General features: G+C 35.7%; 1 protein-coding gene across 1 annotated transcript; it reads right to left on the bottom strand.

The window, feature by feature from the left end:
- Positions 1–593: 593 nt before the first annotated feature.
- On the bottom strand, positions 594–12,426 carry LOC132172672 (CBL-interacting serine/threonine-protein kinase 23-like). The gene is made up of 15 exons (XM_059584215.1): positions 11,748–12,426; positions 10,662–10,724; positions 10,360–10,431; positions 10,156–10,263; positions 9,882–9,962; positions 9,586–9,639; positions 9,372–9,497; positions 7,214–7,303; positions 7,008–7,127; positions 6,796–6,921; positions 6,158–6,274; positions 4,679–4,735; positions 4,503–4,577; positions 1,127–1,202; positions 594–826 (listed from the first exon to the last, which is right to left on the bottom strand). Exons 1-15 carry the CDS (start codon positions 11,925–11,927, stop codon positions 801–803), a joined length of 1,371 nt encoding a protein of 456 aa, XP_059440198.1. The 5' UTR covers positions 11,928–12,426; the 3' UTR covers positions 594–800.
- Between the last annotated feature and the right edge of the window lie 2,869 nt (positions 12,427–15,295).

Genomic DNA, 15,295 nt, shown 5'->3' with positions numbered 1-15,295 from the left:
ATTTACCAAGCTGCCTTACTTTCTGTTATTTTTCTTCTGCAATTTTTATACTTGTGGTTACAACAATACTGTTAGTAAGATGACGTTAGAAAATGAACTTTTTCATTTAGCCATGGGAGCACACAATTTATGAATTATTCATTTCCAAGAACTTTGTATAGTACTCTCAATTCCCCTATACACGTGTATCCGGTTGGAGTGGTAACTATTTTGGATTAGTGTTAACACCCCAAATTTTTTGGATTAGTGTAACACGTCACAATATGATTGGTGCTAACATGACACTGTCAACTTACATCAAAATTTTGGACAGAAGACAACTGCAATAACCTATTTATTAATTTTGCTTACCGCAAGGATTTTTTAGTCACTTTTTATACCACAATGAACTATTTGCAATCGGTGAAACTTTATGGACTGATTTTGCATTCACTTAAATATTGGAGGTTAGCAAAATCTAATTATCAACCAGAATTGGCTATATAGCATTCTATGAACAATATATAAGAGAGATGTGCCAACAGGCAACAACAGACCTCTAAATAAAAATGGCAGGGAAAAAGAGAAATTTACCTTTGTTTTTCACCAACACATGGAAGAAGAAAGTATGCAATGATACCATTCAGAATGTCTACAAATCCAAACAAAGGCTTGGTATCTAACAATCAAGTTCTCAATGATAGGGTCATCAAGTGAAGGGCGACACAATTAAAAAAACAGTGCAACTGTGCAATCCATATTACATTACTTTGAATAGTTACACCCAAAAAAAAAAAAAATACAACCGTGCAAACCACTTATTAAGATGCCACAACACCATCAACACCTGTAGATGAAAACCCAAAGAAGAAGAAAAGTAGTTAATCTTACTTATATTATAATTGACAAGGGAAAGCAAACTTGATTCATCCTTAACAATAGTTTATATATATAATACTAAAACATGTGTAGTGTTTTTTTTTTTCACGGTCTAAATTTAATTACTTTTTTTCTCTCTCACAAAAAACTTGAAATTAAATCTGAAGTTGAAAACAGAGAGATTTTCCAGGGAGGAAAAACCAGTATAACAATAGTAATTAAAACTTCAAAAGAAGAATGCATTTAACGGCTAATAATGAAAGCAAACCTTCTTTTCTTTCATCTGCTCCATCCGTTGTTTTCCAAACAATATCTTTCAGCCCAGTAGTGAGACTCTTATAGAACTGCAATATTAATACAGAGCGAGTGCAAACTTGAGCAAACAGGGAAACAAATTTGTAAAATGAAACAATAATACTGTCTACAGGTTCGGATTCTAAGTCTAGTTTGTTAAGTCAACAACCAAGCCTGGATGATGTTTGGTCCTCGGCTATTGCTGAAGTCCCATGGGGCTCAAAAAGCCCAACTCCATTTCCAAATTTATGCATTCCTTCTCTTTTCTTTTTCTTTTTATATATATATATATATATATATATATATATATATATATAAGTAATTGAAATATCATAAAAAGCACAAAAGGCGCAACCCAAATACATAAGAAGTATACAAAAAAAATATCTACCTAGAAAGAAAAAATATCAAGAAAGTCATAAAAACCAAGCACATTAGGAAAGTCTAAAGCATTTGTCTAGAGGTAAAGAGTATTGAAAAAGAAAGGCTTAAACTCCAAAAACCGTTCTCTCACGGCCAACATCTATCATTTCTTTCTTGCTAAAAGACACCACAAACACCATCTTCCACACTACTACATTCTGAGGTCCGCCAAACATCCCCCTCCAACAAGCAAACAAGTCCATTGCTTATCTAGGCCTCACCCAAGTCAGCCCAACTTGACTGAAAATAGCACTTCATAAGGCACTAGCAATCTCACAATGAAGAAGAAGATGATCTATAGATTCCTCATTCCTCTTACGCATACAGCACTAATCGACCACAATGACATGTCGCTTTCTTAGGTTATCCAAGGTGAGGATCTTCCTAAGGGCGGCCGACCAAGCAAAGAAAGCTGCTCTCAAGGGGACTTTACTCCACCAAAAACTCTTCCACGGGAAGTGAGTGCCAATATGAAGAACAAGGACGTTATAGAAATACCTAACATCAAACAACTCTCTATTGATCTTCTACGGAAGCATCCCTAACATGAGTAATACTATATAAATCTAAAAAAAGATTCCTTTAGAGCTCAATCTCCACACCAAAGGTCATGCCCGAATCTAATTTTGGTGCATCTCTCACCACAAATATGATATGACTTAAAAATTCGCCCCAACCCTTCCAAAGGCCCAACCCATACGAACCATGAACCTCAATAGAACACCATCCACTACGACTCTCCACAAAGCCCGTCTCTCATGCATATAGCGCCAAATCAACTTCCCCAAAAGAGCATGATTGAACAACAGGCTCTGACTAAGGGATAGTAACACAGGTTGGACCTTATATCCCTCGAACCCAATAGAAATTAGAAATCAAACCCTCATCCTCATCCACTATTGCTAAAGCCCGATCCATTTCCCCTTCTAATTTCTCATGTTGACTACTCCAATTTTGAGGGCTCCAACAGATATCCACCACATCACCCTATCATACAACATCGTCTCCAACCGTAGGGCGAAAACAAGGAACAGATGTGTCTACAAACAAGCCAACTTCTCGTGAACTTGAGGAGCACCCTTGCCTCTGCCCCACCCTACCCAACACCTCCACAAAGATTCTTCGGCCACCATCTAACATCTGTTCCTTATCCATTGAAACCAAGGAAGAACCACTCACATCGATTGACTAAGAGCTGTCAATGAGCTGGCGTGGAAACAAGACGCTACTCCCCATACCTTGAGAGACATCAAAGAAAGCCACCACCTTTCTCAGCTCAACCGCAAAACCTTTCCATCCCCACCCTTCACACCCCTCCGGGATTACAATAACACGTCCACAACCACCCACCACTCAAACCTGTTAGAGCATCTCTAAACTATGAAGGCCATGTTCCCATCCCTTGACAATTTGATAAACTCAGTCATCTCAGTCTTCAAACCAACACCTCCACTGTGGTTGTCAGTCAAACAACACTCATTTACCCAATAACATAGCTCATGAAACCCCTCGTCTCCTTTCAACCAAATAAGCATTCAGCCACCGAGAGCTCAAAAGCTTTATAGACAACCAAAACCAATGTTAACAACCATGCCAACATCAGAGAGCACACATAGAAGGAGAAAATGTTGACATGCGCAGACAAGATAGAGAGGGAAAAGGGAATCAAACTCCCTCCATTTTTTTATGCATTCCTATAATTTAGATAGGTAGTTCAAATCAAGAATCATGTGCCAAGTCCAGGCCTTGCTATCAATCTCATAAAGACATAAACTGTGATCAGTATTGGCCAATACATCCAACATATTGCCAACCCTAGCAAGAAGGTCAAAAGGACCACCAACCTAGCTACACACCATATGGCACAAGTAAGGAGGTCAATTGAACAAGGGAGGGGGGGATGAATTTGAGAATTTTGACAGTGCCCTATTTCAGCATATGATGGGGCATATTTGGGCTACATCATCTTCCCATGCCTCAAATTTATATAAAAATTTTCCCTTAAAAGTATTAATAACTACTAAAATACATTGTTCTATGTATAAGTTATAAGACCTTGGCTCACAACAACCACGGGATAAATCGCCAGATTCTCTCTCTCCCTCTCTCTTCTTTTTTACCTATTACTATTGAAGATTTGAATTTTTAGGAAATTAGACATCTGAACAACATGAAATTGAGTTTGCCTTAGAAAAATTCTTTTCTTATTGGCTTAATTTGTTTTCTAGCAATTGTCTTTTCCTTCTATCAAGAACAAGAAAAATCAATATATAAACATCTTTCTTTAAGTCAAGGCCAAAATTAGGTCTTGAGCCATTCCTACCCGTTATTTCTTAATAGGGAGGGCAGGGCAGATGTGGGATGGGGATTAATATGCTCCCCATCGCCCATCCTAGGTACGCAAAAGATAAGGGAGGAGACTTTGAGGTGGGTGTGGGGCAGGGACAGGGAAGGAGAAAGCCATCCACCACTCCACATTTTCATTGTTGGACCCTAGTGCCTTTGCTTCCCTAGCTTTGTCCTGCCGCTAGCCATTAAAACCATGAAACAAGAACCTAGGTATAGCCCATGGTTGCCACTACACATGCATCCATGGCTACATGGCAAAGAAATCACCACTACATTGCGTGAAGCAAGTCAAGGAATCATGGCCTATGTGTAACAACTAGGGAAGGCATTGACTAGTCACAATTTGGAGCTCCCTAGAATCGCTTATAAAATCCAATCTCATCTAATAAGAAAACGATGCAAAACATAGCACATGAGTGCGTTAATAATTTACTCATCCTACGTAGGCTATTTATATTTCTAATATGGGACTGAGGTGTTATACTCTACTGCCAATAAAGTCCAAAATTTTTGCAAATGGATAAATAATTGTATAACATAGATGCCAAAAAAAAGGCAACGACATTGTAATACCATACCTTGTGAAATTCTAGAGTATCTCCTCCAGACTTCCGAAGCTCAACCATGTAGAGTGAAGGTGCCACCTCAAAAATCTGAAAATAGAGAATTGTAAACAGTTCCTGATTGAACTACCTCTAAAGGATGTGTTACAGGAAAAGGGGAGGAGGGGGTGAAGAGTTTGAAATATATGCACCTCCGTTGAAACAGATAAATGACCTTTACGTCCAGTTTTTTCACCTTGAAGCTTCATCTGCGATTAAGTAAAAATTGAGGGAGAAAGAAGAGGGATATCAGAAGTGGAAGAAAATTAAACACTTGATTTATTTACATTAAAAAGTTAAGTTCTAGTTAACTCCATTTTCATCTCGCTTTCATCCAATATTCTTTGTCCTTCAAACGTCACCAACTATGAGAAAGTGAAGTGAAGAAAATATGAATATCACTTGGAGCCAGAAGATTACACTATAATTTGCATGTTAATACAGTATTCTGGCCCATTAATTATGTCACCATGCACTGAATATTCCACCTAACAAAGCTAATAAACTCTGGTTCCAATGGCAATCCCCTGAAAGAAATTGCGGTGAAGGGCACAGTAGTAGATTCAAGAGTGGCTATGCGTGTAACTTATCAATAAAAAAAATATAGACCATGTTTGTTAAACATTTGGATAACTGTTTTCTTTTTTTGATTTGCAAAAATTTCTAATGCGACAGAAAGTTGAGAAGTTTTTTCGGTGAGGTCCACATTTGAAAAGCATTTTTGTGGGGTCCACAGAAGAAAACTCTTTGGTAAACTTTTTGAAAAGTATTTTGTGTTTTCAAATAAACAAAACCTAAACATGTTTATTTTGAGGAAACACATGTTCATTTTTCCAGGTGTAGAGCTTGACCTCTTTTTTATAAAAAATGAACAAAAAAAAAAATTTAATTTTTTTTTTTAAAAAAAAAGGAAGGCTGCATGGCCACCCTCAACGAAGGAGAGGGGATGGCCACCAAAAAGGCAGATGTGGTCAAGTAGTCACCTTTGTCCTGTAAAGATGGCTGATCAGCCACATATGTCCTGTTAGGGTGGTCTGCCCTGTAGGGATGGCCACAAGGCCACCTCTGCTCTGTTGGGGAGGCCGCACAACCATCTCTGATCAATTAGAGTGGTCGCATGGCTACCCCTGACCTGAAGGGGAGGGCTGCGCAGCCCCCTGTCCAGTTCGGCTAGTTGCACAACCACCTCTAGCTTGATGGGACAAGGATAGAGGTGGCCGCACAGCCATCCCTCTCCTCTATCGGGGGTGGCCATGTGGCCACCTCTCTATTTTTTTATTTATTATTATTTTTTGAAGTAAAAAATCCCTACAAAAATAAGCACATGTTTTCTCAAAATATTCCAACAAGATTGTGTAAAAAGTCTTCTTAAAAGTCTGTTGTGTTTTGTTGTTTTGAAAAATGTTTTGTGCTTCGAAAAGCGAATTGTTTGTTAAATGTTTAGTGAAAAATGTGTTTTTGTTTTTGAAAACAAAAAAAAAAGTGTTTTCAAAAAGCTACATATTTATATATTTCATTCAGATTCTCATGTATTTAACCAACGAGGGAAAAATCCATTGATATTTATAGAGACGGTAACATAAAAGATTACAGTCATTCCATGGATATGAGTGAGAAGGAGAACATTGCACCTTGAAGTTATTCTTCTTTACATCAAAACCAAGTGGCATTGCAGCTTGCTCGATTTTTGAGATTATCTCATTGGCAGGACATTTGGATGTGAATCTTGTTTCCCTTTTAACAAGTCCCTAGTTACCAAGGAAATGTTAGGAGTATGTTAGCCATTTTCTAAAGTCTTATGCTTTAGAACCAATCCAACATCAAAAGATAACTAATGAGCTAGTTAGCTCTTTCAAAACTACAGAATTCTAAACAACATACACTATAGTATAACAACAACTCTCGACTCTTTATTTCAGCACTTAATTTGAAATATTAACCAGGCTTTATTCACATATAATATGAGAATATCAGAACATACAAGTGAACTTAGAGCACAAGTGTACCATTTATCACATCCTTCAGCCTAGTAACAAAAAGAGGGGGAAAAAATTCATATCCTTTTGAACTGCCTTAAGTAAGCAGTAAAGCATAGAGATCATCATCCCGACCTCACATATATATATATATATATATATATATATATATATATATATATATATATAGTGTTTCTCACATTCAAACAACTGGGATATCAGGTTCTCATTTCCAAGTTTTTCTCCATGTCAGATATCTTACTACCAAGTCCAAAAACCAAAGTCAAGCATACCATTTGCTTTTCAAAGAGAGTACTGAGGTTGAGGCCCTGAGATGTAGAGATAAGCTCAAATGCATTCATAGTGATGGGTGCCACAGGTCCTTCTTCCCGCTTCTCCACAACAAGCTCTGCAGAATCCTGTCCACATGGAAACAGCAAAAACAAAGTCACACGCTAGTTCTATATGGCCAAAGAAATAAATAAATAAGAGAACACAATCTCACCCCAATATCATTGAAGATAGCATCCACATCACCCAGACTAACATCAGCTTGCTCAAAACTAGGCGGCTTGTATCCTTTCTTAAACCATTCATTCTCAATGACCTCAGCAATTGTAATCCGCTGTTTCATGTGTTTAGCTTACAAGGTAAATACACAAGAAATACATGACATCAAAAAATACCAGTGCGCAAAAGACAATGACGTACTGTTGAGGGATTAGGGTCCAGGATTCTTTTGATCAGTTTCTTTGCACTTGAGGAGAACCATGGAGGACATGTGAAGTCAGCCTTGAATATCTGCAGTCAGATAGATTCCTCTTATAGCCAGAGCTTTGAGCTTATAAATATTGGAGCCTTATAAAAGAAGAAATGCAATAAAGTTCCTATTTCAAACATAGCAAAGCACTCATTTGGCAGATCAAATAAACATAGACCTGTTAGTTTCTCCTTTGTCAATTAGTTTTAGTGATTTCTTGTTCGTTTTGCCCCTACTGGTTAGGTGGCTCCTTTTGTATACACCCAGTATACTCAGGAGCGTCTTACGCTTTTTTATGAGATTGTTTCATTACTTATCAAAAATAAAAAATAAACATAAACCTGCCATTTAATTACCCATCTAAGAGTGCAGTCCCCATAAAAACTTAATTGTCTTTATGCTAATCAATGTGATACCACAAATCTCATCAAAGCACACTGTACAAGTGAAGATTATGGGCATGAAATTAAATTTCCTATGTCTGGTAGCTGCACTCTTTTCCATGAGTATGTGTACATAACATTATTTTTTTGATAAGTATGTGTACATAACATTATTTAAGCAAGGATACATACTAATGCCATAAGATTTATGAATTGAACAACTACAGCTCTACACTTGAACAAAGAATGTTCTATAGAAGACCACTAGAACCTAAAAACTCAAAGCAGGGATGTAACTTGGATTGGGCTCAATCAATGCAACACAAGCTAACCCCATCTTTAGTTTTAGTAGTACTGACCTGAAACAATGAAGCAGAACATCAAGACCAGATAAGTCAGGGAAGGCTTTAGTCACTGGTTTGGCACTTTATGCCATCCCAGCAAGCTAGAGTGTTAATGTGCAGTATATTATATACACTCACCACATACACACAGACAGCCACACTCACTCAATGATAATTTTATGCAGAAAATACCTCAGTGATGATGTGTTATAATACAAAGGTAACATCTTTAACTCAGCTTATGTATAATTAAATTCTTCACATTAGTGTATAACCATTCTGGTTTTTTTTTTTTTTTCAAGACAGAATAAGAAGCCAAAGCCCACCAAAAGCTTATTTTGTGTCACCCGCATGCTGTCTTATAAGAGACATAGCTTCCCACAAGCAAAACCCAATATATTTGGTTCATAACCCCCATAAAAAATAAAAATAAAATAAAAAAAGGAGCTACAGTCAACAGCAACTCGCTTTTAGGTTTGAAACTGGCAAATGTTAACCCTACTTTTTTGCCAGGAATTCAAAACACCATTGTTAACAACTCTGGACTACTTTCAATGAACTTCTAAGTCAAGTTTACATTCAAGGTCAACCCAATCAACAAGTTATCTGCTTTCACATGATGGGAAAAAAAAATAGCTACACTATTGTCTACACCAACTCACTTTCAGAGCTAACAAAGTCAAATGGCAATACAATTGCACACATCACTTCATTGACCAGCTACCACTGAATTTTGTCAAAACGATTTATAGTGTAGGAAATGGTCTACCTACTTCTTCATCTTCTTCACTTTCATCTGTCACCACAAGTTCCCAGCCTTCACATGTCTTCTAATTCTAAGGTATATTCTGCACTATTACCTGACCTCTTCCATCACTATTACCTTAAAACATATAACAAATTGATTTAAAAGTGAATTTCATAGTTTTTTTTTTTGGGGGGGGGGGGACATAAATGATCATCATAAATCACGTACTAGCACATAGAGGATGTCACAAAATAGGATTTCAAACTCAAAAACAGACGCATACATATACACAACATAACAGATTCTTAAATTACTTCCTATTTCTTCATCAGGCAATCACTAGCATATCAGTGCAAGTTTGACAGATTAAAACAGCGTGAATGCATATGGGGAAAAAAAATACTTGCTATGCATTTGGATGAGATTCCCACTTGTAAGAATACACTTTTTTAATTATATGTGTCAATTAATTATCAAAAAAATAATACTCTTGCAATATAGTTTAACTGTATGAGCAAAATAATTATTTCACAGAGATATTTAGTTTATGAGGATCAAAATGATGACTGTGTGCATAAAATAATTTATACATTGAAGAATGAGTTAAGGCAGAGAGAGACAGCAAGCAATTAACCTTTTTATATAATGCCATGAGGTTGGATTCTTCAAAAGGTAAATAGCCAGCCATTAAAACAAAAAGAATCACGCCGCATGACCACAGATCTGCCTTTGCTCCATCATAGCCTTTGTTGTTGATCACCTAGAAAGATCAGGTGCCAATGAAAAAACAAAAGGTTGATGAGATTAAAGATATAGTCACTAGCACTTTGAACCACAAGCTAATATACCTCCGGGGCAACATAATTTGGTGTACCACATGTTGTATGAAGCAAACCATCTTCCTAAAGAGAGAGATAGGATAATCAGTTATAAGAACTGCACAAATTGATTGTGTAAAGGTGTCTAACAATTCACCAAAACTATCAATAAACCCAGAAGCAGTGTGGTAGGCTTTTTTTATTGATGAATAACAAGAAGTGGGGCTTATAGGGGCCAGGTGTCACCAACACCACTTTAGGTCAACTTCTGGATAACTTTTATCCTGAAATACTTTTCGTATAAGGCATTAAGTCATAATGCTCACTCGAACTTGTTGTGGTAGGGCACTTAATCCAAAATCCGAAACTTTAAGAACTCCATTAGCATCCAGCAGTAAATTCTCTGGCTGAGAAATGACAAACCATAATAACATCATTTCCTTTTTCTTGGAATAGGTGCAATAACATTCAGAAATACATACAAATCAGTTCATCACCTCCAACTGCATTATTTAACTCTAAAAAAAAAACATGAGTATTAACATTATCAAAACAATGAAGGGCAAGGAGGATAGCAAAAACAACAATAAGGGATCACACCTTTAGGTCTCTATGAAATACACCTCTGCTATGACAGTAGTCCACAGCGTTAACAAGTTGCTGAAAATACTTTCTAGCTTCATCTTCCTTGAACCTCCCTTTACTTGCCTGGCACAAGAAATATAGCACCAAAACCAGTTAATTTAGGCATTTTATTCCAGAATGCATAAGTTAGTCGTCAGCAGGAAAAAACCACTAGCTTACAATTTTGTCGAAGAGTTCTCCACCAGTAACAAATTCCAACACAATGTATATTTTCGTCTTGCTAGCCATCACCTACACCAGGAATACTGCCGGAAGTCAATTCAGATCCAGAAGATAATCAAGAAACCCTATGGTTAAGAACCACACATGTGGATAATCTAGGACATAAAACTAGAGCACATTAAAAATTGATATAAAATCTCTAGGAGCAGAGCATGAAGAAGATCCTGAAATGACAAGTCATGCCACTACATTAAAATTAGTTAAAACCAAAATTAGATAAGGCGGCTGTGTTCTCTTACCTCATACATACGGATAACGTTTGGGTGTCTAATCAGTTTCATCGTCGAAATTTCACGTTTAATCTGCAAATGACAAAGCAGCCAGAAAATAATTAAGATGAGACACGTTGATATTCAGATTGAAACATAATAACTTCAGAACTTCTAAAAAATAGTCTTTGCAGAGCCACATATGTGTAAGTATTAAATAATTTTCAGAGTGTCAGCTTGGAGTGTGAAGAACTCATCTGGCAATCACAATGATCTTTGCATTTCTTTTCTTTTCTTTTTTTTCCTTTTTTTTTTCTTTTTTTTTCTGTTTTGGTATTTCAGCAGCAACCATACATTATATTTAAAACACACACACAATAACCAATACAAGAGTCTCAATATTTTTTTACAATATTGAAACAAAACAACAACAAAAATACATGTCCACATTTTAATATTACACAAAATTTCCTCAAATTTGGCTTCAGAAAAGATTGTGTCGTATTCCACACATTTGATTCACAACCAAATCATATAAACCTAAAATAAAATAAGTTCAATAGAATTCAATTCAATTGATTAGCAATTTAATTCATCTGTTTGGACTAAAACCGAAATAAACTCAATTCCAAGTCTCTTCAAATCAGTTTTTGGATCAAGAACGGAAATTGAAGCAAAAATAATACTTTATTTTTTTTTAATAATACTTTATCATTTTATGAACAAGCACAAAACAGTGTTTAAAATAATAATTTTTTTGATAAGTAAAAGAAATAGTGTTTAAAATAATAATTATAAAATCAACAAACCTCGTTAAGTCCTGTACAATGCCTTGGCCACAAAATGGCAAACTCAAGTAAGCCGTGTACAGTTTTGTTTTCTTCTTTTACTTTTTTCCGTCAAAAGTTTCCGATTAAAAAATAACAAAAAAATTATTTTTCTCCGCAACCAAACAGTCAGTCATTCAAAAATTACCACTCCATAGAGAAAAAAAAACAAAAAATTACGAAACACATAATTCAAACAGAATTCCTTCGAATTCACAGAATGAATCCGACGGAAAAAAAAATAAAAATAAAAAAATAAAGAAGCAAAAATAAGAATTAGGATCGAGACCTGGCCGATCATCTTGTGCTTGAGGACCTTTTCCTTGTCCAGAATCTTGATAGCCACGTTCTCGCCGGTCACGACGTTCCGAGCGAACTTGACCTTTGCAAAATTGCCCTCGCCCAGGGTCCGTCCAAGTTCGTACCTCCCCACACGCGTCCTTGCCCCATTGCTCGACCGTGACGCCATCTCCCCCGCTGTAACCACCACCACAATCCAATCCCCTTCACTTCCTCAACTCCTTCACTTCTCTAGAATCGGAATTCCTCTCTCTATAGAGCTTCCGGATCAAGACCTCTTCTTCTTGCATGGTTGCCAGACCTGAGACTTCGCGAACCTCATTTTGCCTCGAAAAGTGAAAAAGAAACCGCAAAAGGAAACAAAGTAATAGCAGCCTAAGATCCTTCTCTTCGCTATCAAAATCAATCCCGGGCTTCCATCTTTTTCCGGAGTGCTGAAGGCGAGATTCTGGCCGTCAGATCACCCATAAACCCCATCGATCAACGAACGGAAAATTATCACAAAAAATTGTATGCAATCAGAGGCGTCGATCAGATCTTTTCCTTTTCTGCTTTTTGTTTTCGCTGCTATTTTTGGAAATGAATGAATGGAAAAGGAGTCCTTGATTGATTTATTGTTTGTATCGGGTTGGTGCCATTGCGCATACGAGGCAGTCGGCACTGTGGCTGAGCCGTGATGAAGTCGCCCACTTCACGCGTCATGCAGAGGCGTCAACCTGGGATTGTTTGTCCACGTGTCAGCACACCAGAAGGCCCAGCTCGTGATGTGGGACTCAATCAGTACAGGTTGGAGATCAGCCGTCCAATTGTGACTTTGATCAGTTTGGCGCCTGGCGGAGTATAAACGAATTGACTTAATTAAATATAATTTAGGAACTTTACAAAAAATATATATATATATAAATATATCATTAAGGAGTATTTATAAATTAAAAACGTAGTGCTTATCTCGTATTAATATTTTTTTAGTATTTATCCTTGCGTGATTACAAATTGGAAAATAAAAAAATAAGTCATTTTTGCAACCATTAGGTGACGTTTACTTCACGGAGTGACGGAAGGGTCACTTATTAAAGAATAGGAATTAGTTATTATTGAAAATACAATGAGTGGGAATAAAATTACTAGGAATATTCTTATTATTTAGTTTAGTAACAATACATATTCTTTTTTGTTATTTATTTTATATTGGCAAATTCGGTGCTCAAACTTTGTTAAGTTTTTCTTTTAGAGCTTTGGTGTGCAAGAGCATTTGGTGAAGTTCATACGGCAATCATTTGCACATTTTCGATAGCATTGTTCGCTAGGCTTTTGTAGAGCCGAATGGATGCAATCCATAGTAAAACCCGATAACTTTGTTTGCTGGGCGTTTGTAGAGCCATTCGAACGAGAGTTGCACTTAGTGAATCCAAATAGCTCTGTTCGCAAGGCCATTCGTTATGGGTTCATACGAGATGTATCAATATAGAAGTTTAACCTAGCAGTGTTTGAACGGGTTTCCAACTCATCCGAACGAAAGCTGTCAATTGTTGTTTTAAGGTTTTCCAACTTTGGCTAGGATTCCTGCATAACCCTAGATGTGTTCGAATGGGACCTTCTATGGTTCGAACACAACTTCGTTTTTTCCATATTAAGGTTTTTTCAGCAAGAAAACTTAATTATTAGTTGCCAATATATATGGCTCTTTAGAGCACGAAATTTCTTAAGCAACTAAGGGGGCAAATTTTATATTGTGCTAAGAGATAATTTTTAGAGACTTAGAACATGCGTGTTATATTTCTCTTAAAGTGTTGCTGATATTTGAAAAACTGTTCTTCAACGACAATCAAGAAGCCTGTTAGAAGTTCTGACATGGAAATCAATATAAGAAATTTTCAGAAGTTCTAGGGGAACTACTGCGGTAGAAGGCAATAAGTCTCATCTGTTTAGACAAGTCTGTGTCAACTACAGAGGTTTTATAAGTGTAAACAACTTGTAATTTTTCATTCTTCTATAGTCCATGATTTTTTTGGTTTAACTTCCCCATAGTGGTTTTTCCTTTTGAAGAATTTTTCAAAGGTTTTCACTTCATAACCAAAATATCTGTCTCTATCTGCTTTATTGTTTTACATATTTTGGTGATTGATTGTTGCATGCTTCTTAGTTTTAATTCCATATTATTTTTGTTAAACACATATTCACCCCCTCTACGTGTATTTTGGAGTATGTTTTATATTTTCATTTTTTTACTATAATTGAATCAAAAAATTTAAAATATTTAATATTTATAAAAAGTAAAAAGAAGAAGAACATTTTAAACAAAAATGGAAAACCCGGTGGTGGTGCAACCAACCATGTGGTTCTTCCAAGGTTGTCTCGGCCACCCCAAAATTGGGTTTCTCTATTTTTCTATATATATATATATATATATATAAAATATATATATAAATTTTAGGTTATAAAAAAATAAAGAAACTAGTCATTCTATTTCATGAATCTATTATGTATATCAAATGTGACCTTATAGCATTCACATCCAGCTCATAAAATTTTAGCTAAAAAAAAAAACTTTTTTATTTTAGTTACCTATTTTTCTAACACACATCTCTTTATCTCTATTTGAACTATATACTTTCATTGTGCTATTGAAAATATTATTTATTATCAACTTTTACTATTTACAAAGTTGAGAGAGACTCATATTTAATTTCTTTTATTAGCTAAAATGGCTAGCTCAATTGTGTTAATCGGTGCTGACTCAACGATACGTATGTGTGTCAAGCTTTTAGCGAATATAATATAACCAACAACCTACATGTCATTGTTCATGGTTAAAAAAATTTAGTAGATAGTGTTCTGAAAACCATCAAGCCTCCATGTAGGCTCAAGCAAATCCACTAGTTGCAAAATAATTTGAGCAATCTTCCAATTTTGGCAAGAACTCAATTCTTGAGTTCATCTTGATTTGGTTCACTTTTTTTTTTCTTTTTTTTTTTTGTCTTTTCTACATTTATACTTTCCTTATCTTTCATAGATTTGTTCATTTTTTTAATATTATTTCTATAATTAGTTTCTTGCCTTTCCAAGTTTGTAATATTGTTGTCCCCAAGGGATAATTCAATCGGTTGTGGACCACGCCTAATGAAGCGGATGTCACTAGTTTGAATCTCTCATCCCCCTTCTCTTGTCTGGACATTCTTAAAAAAAAAATTAAAAAAAAAAAAAAAAAGTTTGTATTATTGTTATAAGTGGATGATAATTGTAATGAAAATTCAGTTTTTGAAGAATAATTAAATTTTGAATTTGTATCCATTTTGAAATTTTTTTTCATATTTTGTTAGAGTCTACCATTGAAGAAACAAATCTCCCTCTTCTTCTTTTTTATCGTTTTTGCTACGTTAATTGGTATCAAAGCCTTGACTAGTGTGGTACTCCAATTCATAATTATACAATAAGAGTTCATCTACGGAAGATCGAAGCAGTTTAGAATAATAAAATTTTAGATAGAGTATTCACATCTAACTCAATAAATATCTAGTTAAAAAAATACATTTTCTT

Source organism: Corylus avellana, chromosome ca2, assembly GCF_901000735.1.
Source record: "Corylus avellana chromosome ca2, CavTom2PMs-1.0".
Classification (NCBI taxonomy): Eukaryota; Viridiplantae; Streptophyta; class Magnoliopsida; order Fagales; family Betulaceae; genus Corylus; species Corylus avellana.
This window is presented reverse-complemented; position numbering and strand designations above follow the sequence as displayed.

Excerpts from the sequence above, each read along its gene's own strand:
- LOC132172672 (XM_059584215.1), bottom strand. The coding sequence starts at position 11,927 with ATGGCGTCACGGTCGAGCAATGGGGCAAGGACGCGTGTGGGGAGGTAC. Across the intron at positions 10,432-10,661 it reads ACGTTATCCGTATGTATGAG|GTGATGGCTAGCAAGACGAA; the intron begins GTAAGAGAACAC and ends TTCCTGGTGTAG. Across the intron at positions 4,578-4,678 it reads ATTTATCTGTTTCAACGGAG|ATTTTTGAGGTGGCACCTTC; the intron begins GTGCATATATTT and ends CTCTATTTTCAG.